The following is a 17,758-nucleotide window of genomic DNA, read 5'->3' as shown; positions in this document are numbered from 1 at the left end:
TCACACACTTGAACTTTGCTCTAATCCCCCCGTTCCACTGTCTGTGCTCTCAGTGCCATTCACACTCTTTTGTTCCTCCCTCAGCAAACGCTGGGGCAGCATCATATATACCCCCTCCTCCCACAGAGGAGGTTGATAACCACATTTCAGGAAATTTGACACTAACTTCAACTGTTACTACCTGGTCCCACCAGTAGGGGAGCAACTGGCATCCTGACAAAAGAATCACCATGGCAGACCTGCTTTGTTGCATAACTGATGTAAATATATAAATGATACCTTTATTGCCCTATGAGCATAACTAACAGAGGCTGCCATTTGTTTCTCTCTGTCTTTTTTTTTTTTTTTTGAGATTTTATTTATTTGATAGAATAAGAACGCACAAGCAGAGGGAGTGGCAGAGGGAAAGGGAGAAGCAGGCTCCCCACTGAGGACTTGATCCTAGGACCCTGGGATCATGACCCAAGGCAATGGCAGATGCTTAACTGACTGAGCCACCCAGGAGCCCCGGGGCTACCATTCTAAGAGAGACTGATAAGCACAATCCCTATGAAACAACATCCCCAGAAAGGTTGTATTCACAGATCCCATCTTTCTCCCTCTCTCATTAAATACATTCCAATGAATAGGAGTTTCAGATAAAAATCCTATGAAGTTTAGAGCTGAAGAAAATACATCTTTGAACTCAAAAGATACAACGTGCTTTTTCAACTTAATGGCCAGGGGCAGCAGCAACAACACAGTTTCCTTATATAAAAGAATAGGCCAAACCAGATACCCCTAAACCAGAGAAAATACACATTGCCTTCTCCCAATGTTTCAACAAGGGCTGAAGTCAACTTTAATATTTTTATGGGACTAGAGTATTAATATTTTTAACAGAAAATGCATGTATTTTCTTTATTAAACCCTTCAAAAGTTTTAGTGCCTTCTAAGTATAAGATTTCTTCAACAATAGGCCTATATATTTTCATCTGAGTTCTTATTTCCAGTTATGTAACTCAGTGCAAAGATATGATTCAATTTAAGCAGCCATACAAGTTCAGATTTTGTGGGGGCGGTAGAAAAAGAGTGAAAGAAGTATGTATGTATGTATGTATGTGTGTATTTAAAGATTTTATTTATTTATTTGAAAGAGAGAGTGTACACACTCAAGCAGGCACATGAGTTGAGGGAGGGGCAAAGGGAGAGGGAGAAGCAGACTCCCCACTAAGCAGGAAGCCTAACACAGGGCTCAATCCCAGGACCCTGAGATCACGACCTGAGCCAAAGGCAGATGCTTAACCGAGTGAGCCACCCAGGAACCCCACGAAGCATTTATTTATAAAGTATGGAACACCTGTAGTGTTCTCTATGCTGGATGTCCAGTCTAATTTGTCAAGTCAATCTTCTGATTTATCAGAAGCAAAGCCTTCAACTGTCTTCTTTTATCTTCCAGGGAGTCCTCACTGGTATATTTCCATTCTAAACTCATTCTGAAAAATCAATATCCCCCCAAAATGACCCTCTTTTCAGAATAAATACCCTTTTCTTTTTATATGGAATATCCATTTCCTCTACGTTTCCCTATAACCCCTAACTCTTAATGAATTATTCACTTAATTACAACTACAACCAGGTATAACACACAATTTAACATTCCCTTTTAGCCCTCTCCCTTCATCCCAAATGTGCATAATTTCATTCCTCTCCTTTTAATTGAAGATCATGATGCTGACTTTATATCAAATAAACTAATTCATGGGCAATCAGAACTTTCTTGGCCCTACTTAAGATAGCTTGCTCTCCTTCCCTGTTTTAGAGAAACAAAATTAATTGAGGCTTTATAATTTCATACAATTGATCATTTAATATTCTTTGAGGGTGCTCTCACCCACACCCACTTTGAGTCTCCTTCCATCAGCTTCTCAGACCCACCGTTCTCCCACCTGATCTGCCTTATTAACTTTCCATCCATTCCTCCAAGCCTAGTGCCATTCCCTAGAGCGGCATTTCCTCCACTGACCCTTCCCTTCACCACCAGGGGCAAGCATTCCTTTCTATTCAGTTCGTCACAGTTTGTACTTTAAATGACCAACGAGAGCTCGGACTGCACCTCACTGAGTCTGAGCACTTACAGAGATTCTGGCGTCTTCAAGGTGGAACCTGTCTTCATCTGTTCCTCTCTGCTACTGTAGCCCAAAGCCTGAAAGACGCTAGCACTGAAATGTTCAACAGGTCTCAAAGGATCCTCTCAAAAAGCTCGGAGAATTCTCAGCTCTGTTGGCATTTTTACTATGAGTGTGTCCACATTTTCTTCTGCTTCTATTCCTCTGTTTAATTATCCACAGCTATTTACAGAGAGCTGTGCTCTTGGTGATTTCTCCCCAGAGCTACTACACACTTATTCCTTTCAAGGCAGCATGCCACTCTACAGCTCGCCAATCACAAAAGCTGTCTTTCTAGCTGGTTTAGTTTCTATTTTATTGCCTTCACCAAGGTCTTCAAAGATTGTCATTCTGGGTAATAATGATGTAAACTTCACAAAAGGTAAAATAAAATTCAAAACACTATTATGTCTTCTTTAATAAGCAAGACAAGATCAGAGGACACTGAACAGATGGTGCAAGTTTTCCTTTATGATTTTCCTCTACTGTCTAAATTTTCCTGGAAGAAGAACTGAGAAGTACGGTATTCCCCAAACACATTGTGCAAACCTGATAGAGAAGAATTTTGCAACTATTCTTATGAATTATAAGAATGTTAGCAATGTTATAGGAAACTAAAATTAAAGTGAAAGGCTCAATTAAGTTCTTTAATAATATACCTTTATTTTCTTTGCCACAGGATCTTGGTGCTCAGGATACTGAATAGATACTTTGGCAGAACCTCTTCCTTCACTGCTTCTTGGAGATTTTGTGATTCCAGAAGTGAGTAACTGAAGTCGGTTCTGCTCATATATGTATTCTGGCCTCTTACGATCTTGGTACGCTTTTAGCACTGGCTTTTGGGAATAAAGAGACATGTTAATCTTTTTAATATTAACATAAGCTTGTCTTATTCTTTGGACTGTATTCCTGTTGGAAACTGATCTCCCTGGACTAAATTCCTATCAAAGTCACAAACATGTGGTATTATCATCATGGTCTGGCCACAGTCTGTCACTACACTAAGACTTTTCTATTTGGTTTCTATCAATTCTGTCCCTTAATGACCAATGAGTACTTCTAGGAGTAAGGTTCTGACAGAAAAGGCTCAGAAGCATGAAATCACATATGCAATAATTGGGCATTACAAGCCCCCACCATTCACTACAACAGTTATTGTGAGAAGGACTGCACAATCCTCACACTCTACCCAAAAGCCATTAATCAATTTCCATAGCCACAACTGATTGAATTTCAGATTAAGGCAATAAAATCCAGCATTCAACATGATACACTATGCAAGGCATTCACCATAATGGCTTTACATTTCTAAGCATTATGAGTTTAGCATGACAGCTAATCTCTTACAACTGGAGTGAGAAAAAATGGAGTAAGCATAGGAATCAGCTGTTTAAATTACATTTGGTTTTGGCTAAAAATCCCTCTTGAGCCATTCACTGAAGAACGGGAAAAAAACTACATAAATGGAGGCGGGAGGATCTCAGCTATATAGCAGTGTAGAAAAGAAACACAGACCAGACCATAAGGTAAGAAGGGGGAGAAAAGCTTCTGCACAGCGGGTGAAACCGTCTCAAAGTGAGAAGGCAATCTACCAAGTGGAAGAAAGCATTTGCAAATAATATAGCGATGGGGGTTAAGACACAAAATATATAGAGAACTCATACAACTCAACAGCAAAAACAAAATAATCCAATTTTTAAAATGGCCAGAGGATCTCTATAGACACTTTTTCCAAAGAAGACATACAGATGGCCAGCAAGTATATGAGAAGATGCTCAACATCACTAATCATCAGAGAAATGCAAATCAAAGCCACAATGAGATACCACCTTACACCTGTCAGAATGGCTATTAACAAAAAGATAAGAAACAAGTGTTTGTGAGAATGTGGAGAAAAGGGAACCCCCATCAACATTTAATAACACAGTTCATATATTTTTACCTTGTGTATTACAACAAAGTCTTGCATCTGTATTTTTACCACTTTTGTCTTTTAACCTTCAACTAGCTTTATAAATAAGTGATAAATCCACCACATTTACATTAGATTGTTCTGAATTTTACTATATATTCACCTTTAGCAGTGAGATTCATATTTTCATGTTTTCCTGTTACTAATTACAGTGCCCTTTCATTTCAGCTTCAAGAATTCCTTTACAATTTACTTTTAAATAACAAAGCAACAAGCGTATATGTATATATAAAGAGAGAAAGAAAGCAAATATGGCAAAAATTAACAATTTTTGAATCTAGGTAGATGGTACATAAGTATTCATTTTTTTTTAAAGATTTTATTTATTTATTTGACAGAGAGAGATCACAAGTACGCAGAGAGGCAGGCAGAGAGAGAGAGAGGAGGAAGCAGGCTCCCTGCTGAGCAGAGAGCCCGACGCGGGACTCGATCCCAGGACCCCGAGATCATGACCCGAGCCGAAAGCAGCGGCTTAACACACTGAGCCACCCAGGCGCCCCCATAAGTATTCATTTTACTATTATTTCAACTTTTCTGTATATTTGAAACTTCTTATAGTAAAACACTGGGAGAAATTGAATTTTTCAAATAAACTGGCAAAAATACAAAAAAATTAGATTATTGTTTATTCTTGCAGATGATTTTGTTGTTTACCTAAAACACTTGAGAAAATAAACAAAAAGCTAGCACAAAATTAGCATCCAGATATAAAACCTGTTTATAAATTTAATAAGTAAGTAAGTAACACTCATGGTCATGGAAGAAAAAGCAAACAAAATTCTATTTTGTTCTTTACTTGAAAAATTAATTACAATAAAAGTCAATTTTAAGTTAACCTATAAACTTAATATGATCCTGATAGGATGTCTTAGAGATTAGACAATCTGACCCTAAATTTAATACATAAAAATCAATTAAAAAGAATAGCCACAAAAGTTCTGGGTGGGGAGAAGAGTCATCAATGAACACCAGCTCTGCCAGATATTAAAATGTTTTACAACTACAGGGGGTGCCTGGGTGGCTCAGTGGGTTAAAGACTGCCTTCGGCTCAGGTCATGATCCCAGGGTCCTGGGATTGAGCCCCACATCGGGCTCTCTGCTCTGCAGGGAGCCTGCTTCCTCCTCTCTCTCTCTCTCTGCCTGCCTCTCTGCCTACTTGTGATCTCTGTCTGTCAAATAAATAAATAAAATCTTTAAAAAAATGTTTTACAACTACAATAATTAAGACTATGTATTCTGGACACATGAATAGAAAAACAGATCAATGAATCAGGATAGAAAGTCCAGTAATGGATCCCAAAATATTAAAGGGAATTGAATCTATAATAAAGGTGATAATTTTAGGAAAATGATATTATTCAGTAATTAATAATGAAATAACTGGGTAACTGTTAGGAAAAAAGTTGGATCCTCTCATTCATTTCACTGGGAAAAATTCTGAATAGATCAAAGATCTAAATGTAAAATAACAAAAATAATAAAAATAATCCTGAAGTAATTTTCAAAGAGAAGTATCTATGACATTACCAGATAATTTTATCTCTAAAGTCTTGCTAAATGGAGTACCTATGTATTACACAATACTCAGAAGATATAAATTAATCAATTACATTAAAATTAGGAAAACTTGAAATTTTTATCATGCTTACCACAGATAATATATATGAAGCACTCATGCAAATCAATAAGAAAAATACCAACAACCCAATTAGAAAATAAGACATGAAGATTCATATATGTCACAGACAGAAAAACAATAACTCCTAAACATATGGAGAGATGTTCAACCTTATTCAAAAAAGAAATTTAAATTAAAACTACTCTGAGATAGCATTTTTTTCTACTACTGAAGCAACATTTACTAACCAAAATTACAAATGTACATATGTTTTGAGTTGGCAATCCCATCTCTAGGAAGTCTGCCTACAGATAGAAGATCACATGTATGAGATGACAGATGTCCAAGATCATTCACTGTAACACTGTTGTCATAAAAATATATTTTAAAAACCTAATCTATAAATTTGGGTCTTGCTAAATAAATTATGGCATATTCATCTGTGATAGGATATTATGATCTATAAAGAAAATTGGTATTAAAAAACTTTTGGGGGGCACCTGGGTGGCTCAGTGGGTTAAAGCCTCTGTTTTCGGCTCAGGTCCTGATCTGAGGGTCTTAATCTCAGCAGGGAGTCTGCTTCTTCCTCTCTATCTGCCTGTCTCTCTGCATACTTGTGATCTCTGCCTGTCAAAATAAATAAATAAAATACTTAAAAACAAAAACCTTTTGAACTGAAATGATCTCCAAGCTATGTATTAAATGAAGAAAGCAAGGGGGAGGAAAGTTTGTTTAGCATGCTAGTTTTAGGGTTATACGGCATAATACATCTCTGAAAGCATACATAACATATGCTTTTCATTCGACTGGTTGCCGCTAAAGAAGGAACCTGGATGGATGAGGGACAGTGGAAGAAAATAGACTTTAACTGTGCAACTTCTGTACATTTTAAAATGAATTACTTATCTAAGAAGGACAAATTTTAAATTTTATATGGAAGGGTAACTATCTAAAACAGAGAATATACGCAAAATAGGAATAGTGAGGAAGCAGTTGCCTTCTACTTATCAAAATAATGTTAAAAAAACCACTGTGACCCAAACAATGTGGCTAGATCAGTAGAAAGAAGAATCAAGAATCTGTAAGTAGGTCTCACAGGATATGAGAATTTTATACATGATAAAGGTGATGTTTTAATTTAGTAGGAAAAACGTGGTGCTTACAAAACATTTTGAAGAAAGTGAAATTAGTCCCTTTCTTCACATCAAATTTAAAAGTTCACATGAATGAAAGCTTTAAACGTAAAGCATAAAAATAAAGAAGAGTAAAATGGGAGAAAATGTGGGGAAATGCTGTCAACAGAATGAGTATAAAATGGTGGTCAATGGAGAGAAAACAAAAGCCCAATACAAACAGAATGCTGCAATTCGGATAAGAACAGGACCCATTAACACAAGTCACATGGAGAGATGATTAGCAGCAGCCCATGTGAGGATGCAGTTTCAGCCTTCCCAATCAGGCAAAAAAAAAAAAAAAAAAAAAAAAAAAAAAAAAAAAAAGCTAGAAGATGGTGCAGGAAAACCTAGGAAAGGGTAAAAGTGAAATTTAATTTAGGCTGCACATAAGCACTGGTTTGGGAAACTGGTCCCCAAGTAAAATGTGTTTGAATCAAATCAAATTACATAGATATACTTTTTGCTCTTCAGCTCCACAAAACCAATCATGGAACTCTATCCCAAAAGAATCTAAGCACCAGTTGGGATGGATAATACAATGATTTTGCTGAACCACTGTATATATTTGCAGAACAAACTTGCCAAAAGAGAATGAATTAATAAATTATGGACTATTCATGCAATGTGGGATAGGCAGCTATTAAAAAGAATGTTACAGAAATATCATCTGAAGGGTCTCTGGGTGGCTCAGTCGGTTAAGCCTCTGATTCTTGATTTTGGCTCAGGTCATGATCTCAGGGTCATGATATTGAGCCTGGTGTCAGATTCCAGGCTGGGTATGGAGCCTGCTTGGGACTCTCTTTTTCTCTCTCTCCACACCTGTACCAACCCCACCACCTACTCCCTGCCACACACTCACACTCTCTCTAAAAAAAGAAATAAAGAAATATCATCTGACCTCGAAGAATGTATATTTAGGTGTAAAGAGCAACATGTAGAGTACTATATTTATATTTATAATATGTTTTAGGACAAATGTCCAGAAGTCTAAATGTGTATTTTGTGTGTGTTCATCTATTTGTATAAAACTGAACGTGGGGAAAAGCAAGAAGTGATATACACTAGGTTGTTGTTATCTGTAAATACCATAGACAAAGGGTTCAGAGAGGGGAGAACTGTTAGGGGAAAATGTGGAAGAAGAACAGAAAAGGGAAAGGGAGCGGGAGGGAGGAAGGGAGAGAAAGGAGGAATGAGGGGGAAGGGGTAGGAAGAGGAGAAGAGGAAAATGAAGGGGAGGAAGAGAAAGGGAGGGTAGCAATCATAAGAAGAACATATCACAGTATTAACTCTATACAAACCAAACTACAGATACCTGTACACAAGAAATCCATCACTTGAAAACAAAGCTACTTTCTCTCTGCAAGATGGAAATTCAGGTCATTTTCACTTTATTCCTTATTATTTTTAGTACTGTATGAATTACCATATTTATGAATGTTATATTGCTCTAGTCATCTATTATTAGTACCTAGCAAACAGCCCCAAACTTAATAACTTAAAAAACACCTCCATTTATATTGCTCAAAAATCTATAGTTTAGGCAGAACTCACTGGGGACAGCTTGCCTCTGCTCTTCAGAGCATCAGCTAAGACAGCACAAAGGCTGGGGACTGGAATCAGCCGATGGCTCGTCCATTCACATGTGTGGCAGGTGATATGGGCTATAGTCAGGGACTTGTTCAGATGACATCTTAAGAACTTTGTAGTCAAACAAACTTACGAAGTCTTGCCATTTGTTTCCACCACATTCCCTGTATTATTTTCTTAATAACACCTATCATTACATGACATTATTCAATCTATTTATTTAGGGTTACTAGCATGTCAATAGGAATCTTCTCTGCTTTGTTCATTGCTATATTCCCAGAGCATGGCCCAAAGCCTGGCGCATAGTGGGTACATAATAAATATTCAATATACACAAATTAGCTGCACTGAAGACAAATAGAACAACTTTAATCATAAAGGGTTAATGGCACACTTTTGCCAAGTGAAGGTAAATATGTTACAAAGAAATAAATGTGAAAGGTTTCAAAGTCCATGGTAGAAAAAGAATAGGTAGACCCTGATGCCCCACACATGTAATGCAGGCACACAGAATGAACTACCTAGAAGAGACAACAGAGGTCAGTGCCATAAGGTAACCTAAAAATAAAAATAACAGATCAGAACTATGGATGCTCAAGAATGTTTTCCTTCAAAAGGAATGAATACTGAAGTTTGAGAAACAATGGAGTAAGGATTAATATTCATAATACATATTTTTTTCAAAACTCATAAACTGACAGGGGAAAAGGTAAGCAATCTGATTTTTAAAAATATTTATTTATTTATTTATTTGACAGAGAGGGAGAGAGATCACAAGTAGGCAGAGAGGCAGGCAGAGAGAGAGAGAGAGAGGGAAGCAGGCTCCCTGCTGAACAGAGAGCCCAATTCAGGACTTAATCCCAGAACCCTGAGATCATGACCTGAGTTGAAGGCAGAGGCTTCACCCACTGAGCCACCCAGGCGCCAGCAATCTGATTTTTTTAAGATTTTCTTTTTAGGGACGCCTGGGTGGCTCAGTTGGTTAGGCAGCTGTCTTCGGCTCAGGTCATGATCCCAGCGTCCTGGGATCGAGTCCCACATCGGTCTCCTTGCTCGGCAGGGAGCCTGCTTCTCTCTCTGCCTCTGCCTGCCATTCTGTCTGCCTGTGCTCGCTCTCTCTCCCTGTCTCTCTCTGACAAATAAATAAAATCTTTAAAAAAAAAAAAAAGATTTTCTTTTTAAGCACTCTTTTCACACAAACTGGGCCTGAACTCGCACCCCCAAGATCAAGAGTGGCATGCTCCACCCACTGCACCAGCCAGGTGCCCAATAATCTAATGTTAAAGTGGGAAAGGTTATGAACAGAAGCCACAAAATAGTAATATGCCAATAAGTGAGTGAAAATACACTTCGCTAATAAGATGAAAATTACAACAATGTGATGCCATTTTAACCTATCAGTCTAGCAAAAATAAAAGAATTGAGCATCAGGTTTGGCGAAGATGTGGGCCAAATGGGCCCTCTTCTACACTGTACGTAGAAAGGTAACCTGGTTAAACCTCGATTGCAACTGAGCAATATTTTTCTTTTTTCTTTTTTTAAAAATATTTTATTTATTTATTTGACAGAGATCACAAGTAGACAGAGAGGCAGGCAGAGAGAGAGAGAGAGGGAAGCAGGCTCCCTGCTGAGCAGAGAGCCTGATGCGGGACTTGATCCCAGGACCCTGAGATCATGGCCTGAGCTGAAGGCAGCGGCCCAACCCACTCAGCCACCCAGGCGCCCCCTGAGCAATATTTTTCAAAATGAAAAATGTACTTCAGAAGTCCAAGAACTATACAATGACACTTCTAGGAATCTATCTTTATAGGTACCAAAGCAAGGCCATTCGATGCAGCATTATCTGTAACCACAAAACAAAAACAATAACAAAACAAACAGCAAATAAGCTGGACTCCCATCAAGAGGGCACCAGTTAATGGATATACAGTATGGCACACCCATGCAACAATACGGTGCCACTGTTAGAAAAGATAGCTCATTATGCATGCATTAGAAAAAGTTCTGTATGTTTATTTCACTTTGAAAATCGGTACGTATTGCATAATCTTATTTTTAATTTTTAATTTTTTATTAACGTATAATGTATTATTAGCCCCAGGGGTACAGGTCTGTGAATTGCCAGGTTTACACATTTCACAGCACTCACCATAGCACATACCTTCCCCAATATCCATAACCCAACCACCCTGCATAATCTTATTTTAAAGTTATATATGTCTATACAGACACACACACACACACACACACACACACACACACACACGAAAAAACAAATAAACAGCCTAAAGCGCAAACACTAACAACAGTAAGTACTATCCCAGGGTGCAACTGATAACCTTCACTTCTCACTTCATGCACATTCACTGCTCCTTTCCATGGATTTAGAATTATCCAAGAGCACAAATGAATTCTTAAAATTAAGTATTTCCAGACATGCACAAAAACTTTCATTTATTACTTTATTACTTTAGAAGTAATAAATGGATATATGTATAGAACCTATGTATTACTCTTCCTAATATCTCAAAGAGCCTTACAACTTAGACAATTATCTGTACTGTACATAATTCTAGAGAGAATTTATCTGCTAGAAAACTTTGTTCACCACTGTATCTCCCATCTTGAATAGTGCCTACAGCTAGTTTTGTTTTTTTTTTGTTGTTGTTGTTGTTTTAATAAATGTTTACAGTGTTTACAGCTTCAAAAACAAGGCTTAACTTTTGGGTTTTCATTCCTTCTTTGTTAATTAAGAGTCTGGAAATGACCAGTTCTATAGGAATTTTTCAACCTCTTGTGTAGCCAAAAGTGGCTAAAATGCTGGTTTTTGAACTTACCAGAGGCTCTAGTTTTATAGGCTGCTGTCGTTTTCTTGTTTTTTCTTGTGCTTTTGTATTGTGCTTAAATGTCAGGAATTGTGTGTCAAATTCATTTTCGGTGGGTACTACAAAACTCAGTCTTCCCTTTGCTGCTATACTGTTCAGTCTTGCAAGGGTAGGGTTTTCCACCTGCTCTTCAGTATTTTTTAGTTTGACATCCTCCTCTGAGGTGTGAAAAGCCATTCTCACTCCTGGAAAGACAGGGTCTGCAAAAGAAAAATTAAAGGTAGAGCAAAAGAACTGTGGAAGTGGGACTCGTGGATTTGACTTAAGAACTAGGGAATGCTGAATTTTCTCACCCCAAAAGAAAACCCACAAAGTTACCCATTTCTTCCAAACTAAGGACTTGAATCAGAGAAATGAAAATGGCTGGTCTTCAAGTAGCTGGGGGGGTGGATCCAGGAATTTGCATTTCTTTTTTTTTTAATTTTTATCTATTTTTAAAATTTCTTTTCAGTGTTCCAGAATTCACTGTTTATGCACCACACCCAGTGCTCCATGCAATACGTGCCCTCCATAATACCCACCACCTTGTTCCCCCAACCTCCAACCCCCCACGCCTTCAAAATCCTCAGATTGTTTTTCAGAGTCCCATGGCTCATCTCCCCCTGAAAAACCCAACTTTTGTATCAATATGGACAGGACTGGAGGAGATTATGCTGAGTGAAATAAGTCAAGCACAGACAGTCAATTATCACATGGTTTTGCTTATTTGTGGAGCATAAGAAATAACACGGAGGACATGGGGAGATGGAGGGAAGGAATTTGCATTTCTAACAAGTTCTTAGATGCTGCAAATGCCACTGATTAGGGGTCATACTGGTCTAGATTTCAAAGGAAGAAAAGAATTGCAATTAGTATTGAGATGCTTTTCATGCTGTGCATGCAAAATATCTTCAGGGGAGCTTGTTCATGTGCAGGTAATTTTAATGCAGGCAACCTGAGCCTAGGTACTCTAAAACCAAAAACCCAAACCCAAAACCCAAACAAGAAACAACCAAAGGGAAAAATAGGAGTTGACGACTAAATCTTAAAACACTGCTCCTGGAGCTTTCATATGCATGAGAAAATTGTTAAAATGCACATTCTGATTCATGACACTAGAACTAGGAGCCTAGTAGTGGTCTTGCAACCTCACCACCACGCCCACCCCACCAGACAAGTGGAGATACTTTCCTTCAAAGCAGTACCATAGCACATACGGCCTTGAAACAGGTGTCAGCAGGCCGAGGTTTTAGTCTAGATCTGTGCTGGCTCATCAGAATCTCCTATGCAATTTTAATTTTCCAAGTAGCCATATTAAAAAAAAAAAAAAGGAACTGGTGAAATAAATTTTTAATAATGTGCTTTATTTAACGTATCCAAAATATTCTCATTTCAACATGTAATTAATATAAAACTTATTAATGTTTTATTTCATTGTTCGGTACATCTTCGACTTCACATTTAGAGCAGACTCAACTCAGACTCGCCACTTAACGGCCACTGACTACCAACCATATCGAGCAGATCTTGGACAAGTCTCCTGAAACATCTATTCCTCACTTTCCAGCCCTCTAAAAGGATAGGTAGGTAGTAAAGAGCCACTGAATGCTTTTCCACTGACTTTCTCTGCTTCTCTGAGCCTTATCCTATGCGCTCCGAAAGCCAAGCGGACTTTGGAAGTCGGAGTCTGGCCCCACAGCTCTATTCCTCAGCACTCACCAAGTCAGCCGAGGTGGCTGTAGCGACAGCCGCCGCTGCCGAGGGTCTCCAGAGACAGCAAAGCCAGGGCTGTTAGTAGAAAGTTGACTGTAGCCGTCCGGAATGTTTGCTGTTGCCTAGCAGCCACCAGGCCTCTACCGAAGTGCAATGCGCCTGTGCGCGACCTGTCGTCATGGCAACGCCTCAGCCAACCGCAGCTCTGAGTCCCTGAGCCCGCCGGCCAATTGAGCCAATCAATGCCTCCGAAATATTCTTTCGCCGCTGGTTGGTGGAGAACACCCACTCCACCTGCGTGGTCGCACCTCTGCGCAGGCAATTGAACACTGACTACTTGGGCTGCCGGCAGAACGGTCAAAGGAGGTGGCCGGCTCTTCATTTTTGCGGGAATCTTTTGTTTCTTTTCATGAGGCACGAGACTGACCTGACGGTTCCTTTAATCTAACTTTTCCTCAGTTAGAAGAATCAAGAATCTCCGGAGAGGGAAGTGCCTTGTGCAGACAGTTCGAGTTCCGCTCTCCAAAGGGGCAGGGGAGTGACCGTCCAGCATCTCTGTCCCACCCACCGGCCTCCTCCCCGGAGCGTCTATGGGTCAAGGAACGTGGGCTGTTCTTCCCCTCAAACTCCTACGTGACCTTTCAAGGAATGTTCTTTTCCACCTGGAGAGTAACCTAGTGTCGGGCACAGCAGGAGCCCATGTTACTTAGTCCCGCGCTCTACGTACCAACGCAGACTCTGGATCTTGTTCTGGCATTTAGGGCCACCTAATTAAGTCCCTGAAAGATTGCTGCTAATGCTTTGTGGGGGTGACTCCTCCGAAGCCCGATCCAGGTTGCTTTCTGAAGATGTCTTATCCCAGTTGGTGATAGGGGCAGCAGCACTTTCACCTGCCTTGAGGAAATGTTACACCAGATGGAAGAGTCCTGGTTTTCAGCCTCCCGTCCAAAATGAGTGATCACAGCTGGAACTTACCATCTTTTGTGCTTTTTGCCCCGCCCCCACCTTTTTTTTTTTTTTAACCTTGATATTTGTTTCTTGCTTTGAATCCCAACCGTATCTGAAGTGCTTATCTCATACAACCTGCATTTTCTCAATTTTAGCGTATCCAGGTAGGTACTTTACATGCTAGATACAGGGTAGGGAATCACGTATGAATAGAACTGAGATGGAGATTGCAGACCACTTAATCCAGCTCCTCCATTTGATTAATAAGGACTGAGACCCAGAGAGAGCAAGTGATTTACTCCAGGTGAGACAGCTAGTCATGGCAGAGACAAGACTTAGAATACAGATCTCCTAATCCCTAACCAGATACAGGAAACAGCAAGGGAATAACTTCAGTTTAGAAACAAATAAAAAACACCTCAAATAGTAATTCACAAGAGATGAAAGTTACACACAAAGCCAATCAGAGCCAATAAAATATAATAATTTATACAAACTAGTAATCAAAAAAAAAAATTTAAAGCCAACCCAATACATCAAAACATAAAATTAGAATATACAGCGTTAGATACATTTTTTAAATGATTTTCATTTCAGATGTGCAATGAATATTCTTTTTTTAAAGGAAGAATAGAATTTATTTTATTTTTTAAGATTTTATTTATTTATTTGAAAGACAGAGATCACAAGTAGGCAGAAAGGCAGGCAGAGAGGAAGGGAAGCAGGTTCCCTGCTGAGCAGAAAGCCCGATGTGGGGCTCGGTCCCAGGACGCTGGGATCATGACCTGAGCCGAAGGCAGAGGCTTTAACTCACTGAGCCACCCAGACGCCCCTGCAATGGATCTTCTAATCGTTTCCCTTCAACATTTATGTAGTCGAGATGATGGCCATTGCTTCTCAGCCCCAGAATTTTTTTTTTTAAGTTGATGAAGGTGATTGTATTCTAATGTTCCCTTATGCAGCTGAGAACACTCTAAGAGCCAAGGAAAGTGAGAGCTGGAAGACATTGACACACAGAGTTTAGTAAGGGTATTGCTATATTAGAAGCTACCTATCAAAACTTTCCAAGATTATTTTTTAATGTGGTGAGATATCTTTATTATCAACTTAATATTTACTAAATTAGTGCAGACGAGAATTTTATGTATATCCTGTTAACTTTTTTCATAGTTACTATAAATAATAATCATTACAATTTACTGGATGCTCTCTATGTGCCAAGTATTATGTTAGGTACTTTGCATTTGTTCTCTCAAATAATTCCAATGAGCCTGAAATTTTCATTTCATAGCTGAAGAACTAGGCTATGAAAGATTTACAAGAACTAGGTTACGAAAGGTCACATCTTTAACAATGAAAGTGGTTAAAATTTATTGAGCATTCAGTTTAAGATTTATATTCTGGGTGCTTTGTGAAGTACTTATCACCATTATACTAATCATTGCAACAGCTTTATATGATTTTAGAGGTATTATTGTACCTATTCCATTAATAGGGAAATTGATGTTTAAAAACATTAGGTGATTTACCCAAATCACTCCAGAGGCAGTAAGTGACTGAGGTGAGATACAAATTCAGATCTCTCAACTTAAATAGTTAAATTTCTGAAAGATTCTGGAGCAAGAATATTGAGTCAGGGAATTCTTCTCCTGGCTCTATGGTGGACAATATTCTGAAAAATTCCTAAAGCAAAACACTCATATATTTGGATCAATTCCAAGGCACAGTATTTTAACTGTACTGCAGAGATTACAGAAATAAGGGAACCCTCGAGGGTAAAAACAACAACAACAATAATAATAATATAAAAAAACACAATGAAATGAAAACAGAAGTAGAAAGGAAGCTGCATCACTGAGGACTGTGGTAGTTTGAAGAAATAAAAGTAGAGCAAGGGTAGCAGGGCCGGTGCTGTGACGGAATCCTGGATCTGGGCAGAGCACTCTAGTTTATCTCCCCTGCTTTCAAACCACTGCTCACTAACTCTCAAGGAGTAGGATGCCTTTGGCCTTAAAGTCAGGATGTTGGGGGCACCTGGGTGGCTCAGTGGGTTAAGCCTCAGGTCATGATCTCAGGGTCCTGGGGACCGCATCAGGCTCTCTGCTCAACAGGGAGCTTGCTTCCTCTCTGTCTCTCTGCCTGCCTCTCTGCCTACTTGTGATCTCTGTCAAATAAATAAATAAAATCTTTTAAAAAATTAAAAAGTCAGGATGTTTTCCACAACCTTATAAAACCACCCAGTAGAAAACCAATTTCTCTGAAGTTTTGAATTTGAGCAGACTTCTTGTATCAGTCAATCTGTCTTTCAGAATTTTTAGATCAAACACATGTAAAAGGAGACAGACACATGGTAGTGCTTTATACACAGTAACAAGTCTTCAAGTCTTTTTTTTTTTTTAATATTCTCTTAATAAGCAGGAAGTTAGGGGCCAGGTAGCTCCGAAAAGGTTTGGTTGAAACTCTAAGACCAGATGATGACCAGTGATGATGCCAAAGAAGCAAGGAGAAAGATCCTGATAGTATGCCAGCCCAGCGCTTCAGGAGGGGTGGAGGAAATATCCCAGCTCTAGTATCTGGTCTCTGAGTGACCCTTGGGGAGTGCAGAATACAGCATAGAGGATCTGGACAAGTTGTTTTATTCATTTGAGGACCTGATTGGTGGTCCTGTGCAAGTTCAGTTACAAACATCTACCTGGTATATAGGAACATTGCTGTACACAGCAAACACAGCTTGGAGTTCACAGTGAGAAACAGCAGGCCTAGAAAGAAACAGGCTTTATTATAGGGAGGTGGGGAGAGTTTGAAAGCCAGGAGCCATGTGGCTTTCCAAGGATTCATCATTGGGTCTGTGAGCACAATTCTAATGTCACATTCTACTAGTTTCCCCAGATAGCCTTATCATCCCTAACAGATCCCTCCTTGTTTATTTGTAACCTAATATTAGACTTCTAGTTATTCAATAATGCTTTTATTGCTAAATTATAGTTATAATAGACACTCATAAAAACACATTACTGTCTTAATTTTCGGAGCTTATAAAAAGCCAGCTTGCCATCTTGTTTTTATTGCTCCAAATATTCTCTAATAGCTTGTGATAGAGAATCCTGGGCTTAAAATTCTGGGTTGATAATCTCATTTACAACTAAATTTCAGAGAGGTAAATTTACTCTCCCAAGGGCATACAGCCAACAAATTGCCAAATAAATGGGAATACAGTCTCCACATGACCCTGAAGGACCCCAGGTCAGAACTATACTATAGCCTATAAGTTTTAACATTCTTTTTATAACCAGCTTATGCTAACTAAGAAACTATGGCCAGCTGACCATAGATAAGGGAGTCAGCAAGCAGCATAACAGGATAACGAATAGCAAAAATCTGTGTTTAACCCAGCTGTTTCTGGCTTCTGTATAATAATGCTTCTAATGCTCTGCTAAGAAATGAAAAATTGCTTAAACCCTCAACTCTAAGTAGCAAGAGGCTGGCTGAGGACAAAGCAAAAGCTGGCGCCTTGCACCCCCCCCTTCACCCACTCCCCTCCATATGTGTAGCATTCCTCAGGCACCCCTGACTGCCATAAAACGATAAATAGTTAACTTGCTGAGATCACAACCCTGCAAGACAGGAGTCTCCCTTGGTTTGCAAATGTCCTTGAGATTTACAACAAAGAAGTTACCTTACGTTTGATAGCAGGAATGTAACATTTCACCAGGAGACTACCAATTGTCTTTATG

General features: G+C 39.0%; 1 protein-coding gene across 3 annotated transcripts in view; it reads right to left on the bottom strand.

Moving 5' to 3' along the window:
• The window catches only part of DNAH6 (dynein axonemal heavy chain 6), a 228,579-nt gene extending 215,311 nt beyond the window's left edge, over positions 1–13,268 (bottom strand). For 2 of the 3 annotated variants that reach the window (XM_032352621.1, XM_032352622.1), the window contains exons 1-3: positions 13,083–13,266; positions 11,337–11,584; positions 2,807–2,983 (exon numbers count right to left, since the gene is read on the bottom strand). In XM_032352621.1, the coding sequence (XP_032208512.1) occupies positions 2,807–2,983; positions 11,337–11,561 (402 nt within the window). In that variant the 5' untranslated portion in view covers positions 11,562–11,584; positions 13,083–13,266. Of the gene's footprint in view, positions 1–2,806; positions 2,984–11,336; positions 11,585–13,082 lie in introns of all 3 variants that reach the window. The other variant, XM_032352623.1, reaches the window with a different exon arrangement.
• Between the last annotated feature and the right edge of the window lie 4,490 nt (positions 13,269–17,758).

This window comes from Mustela erminea, chromosome 7 (genome assembly GCF_009829155.1).
Source record: "Mustela erminea isolate mMusErm1 chromosome 7, mMusErm1.Pri, whole genome shotgun sequence".
NCBI classification, from domain to species: domain Eukaryota; kingdom Metazoa; phylum Chordata; class Mammalia; order Carnivora; family Mustelidae; genus Mustela; species Mustela erminea.
The sequence above is the reverse complement of the archived record's forward strand: the minus strand, read 5'-3'. Positions and strand labels throughout refer to the sequence as shown.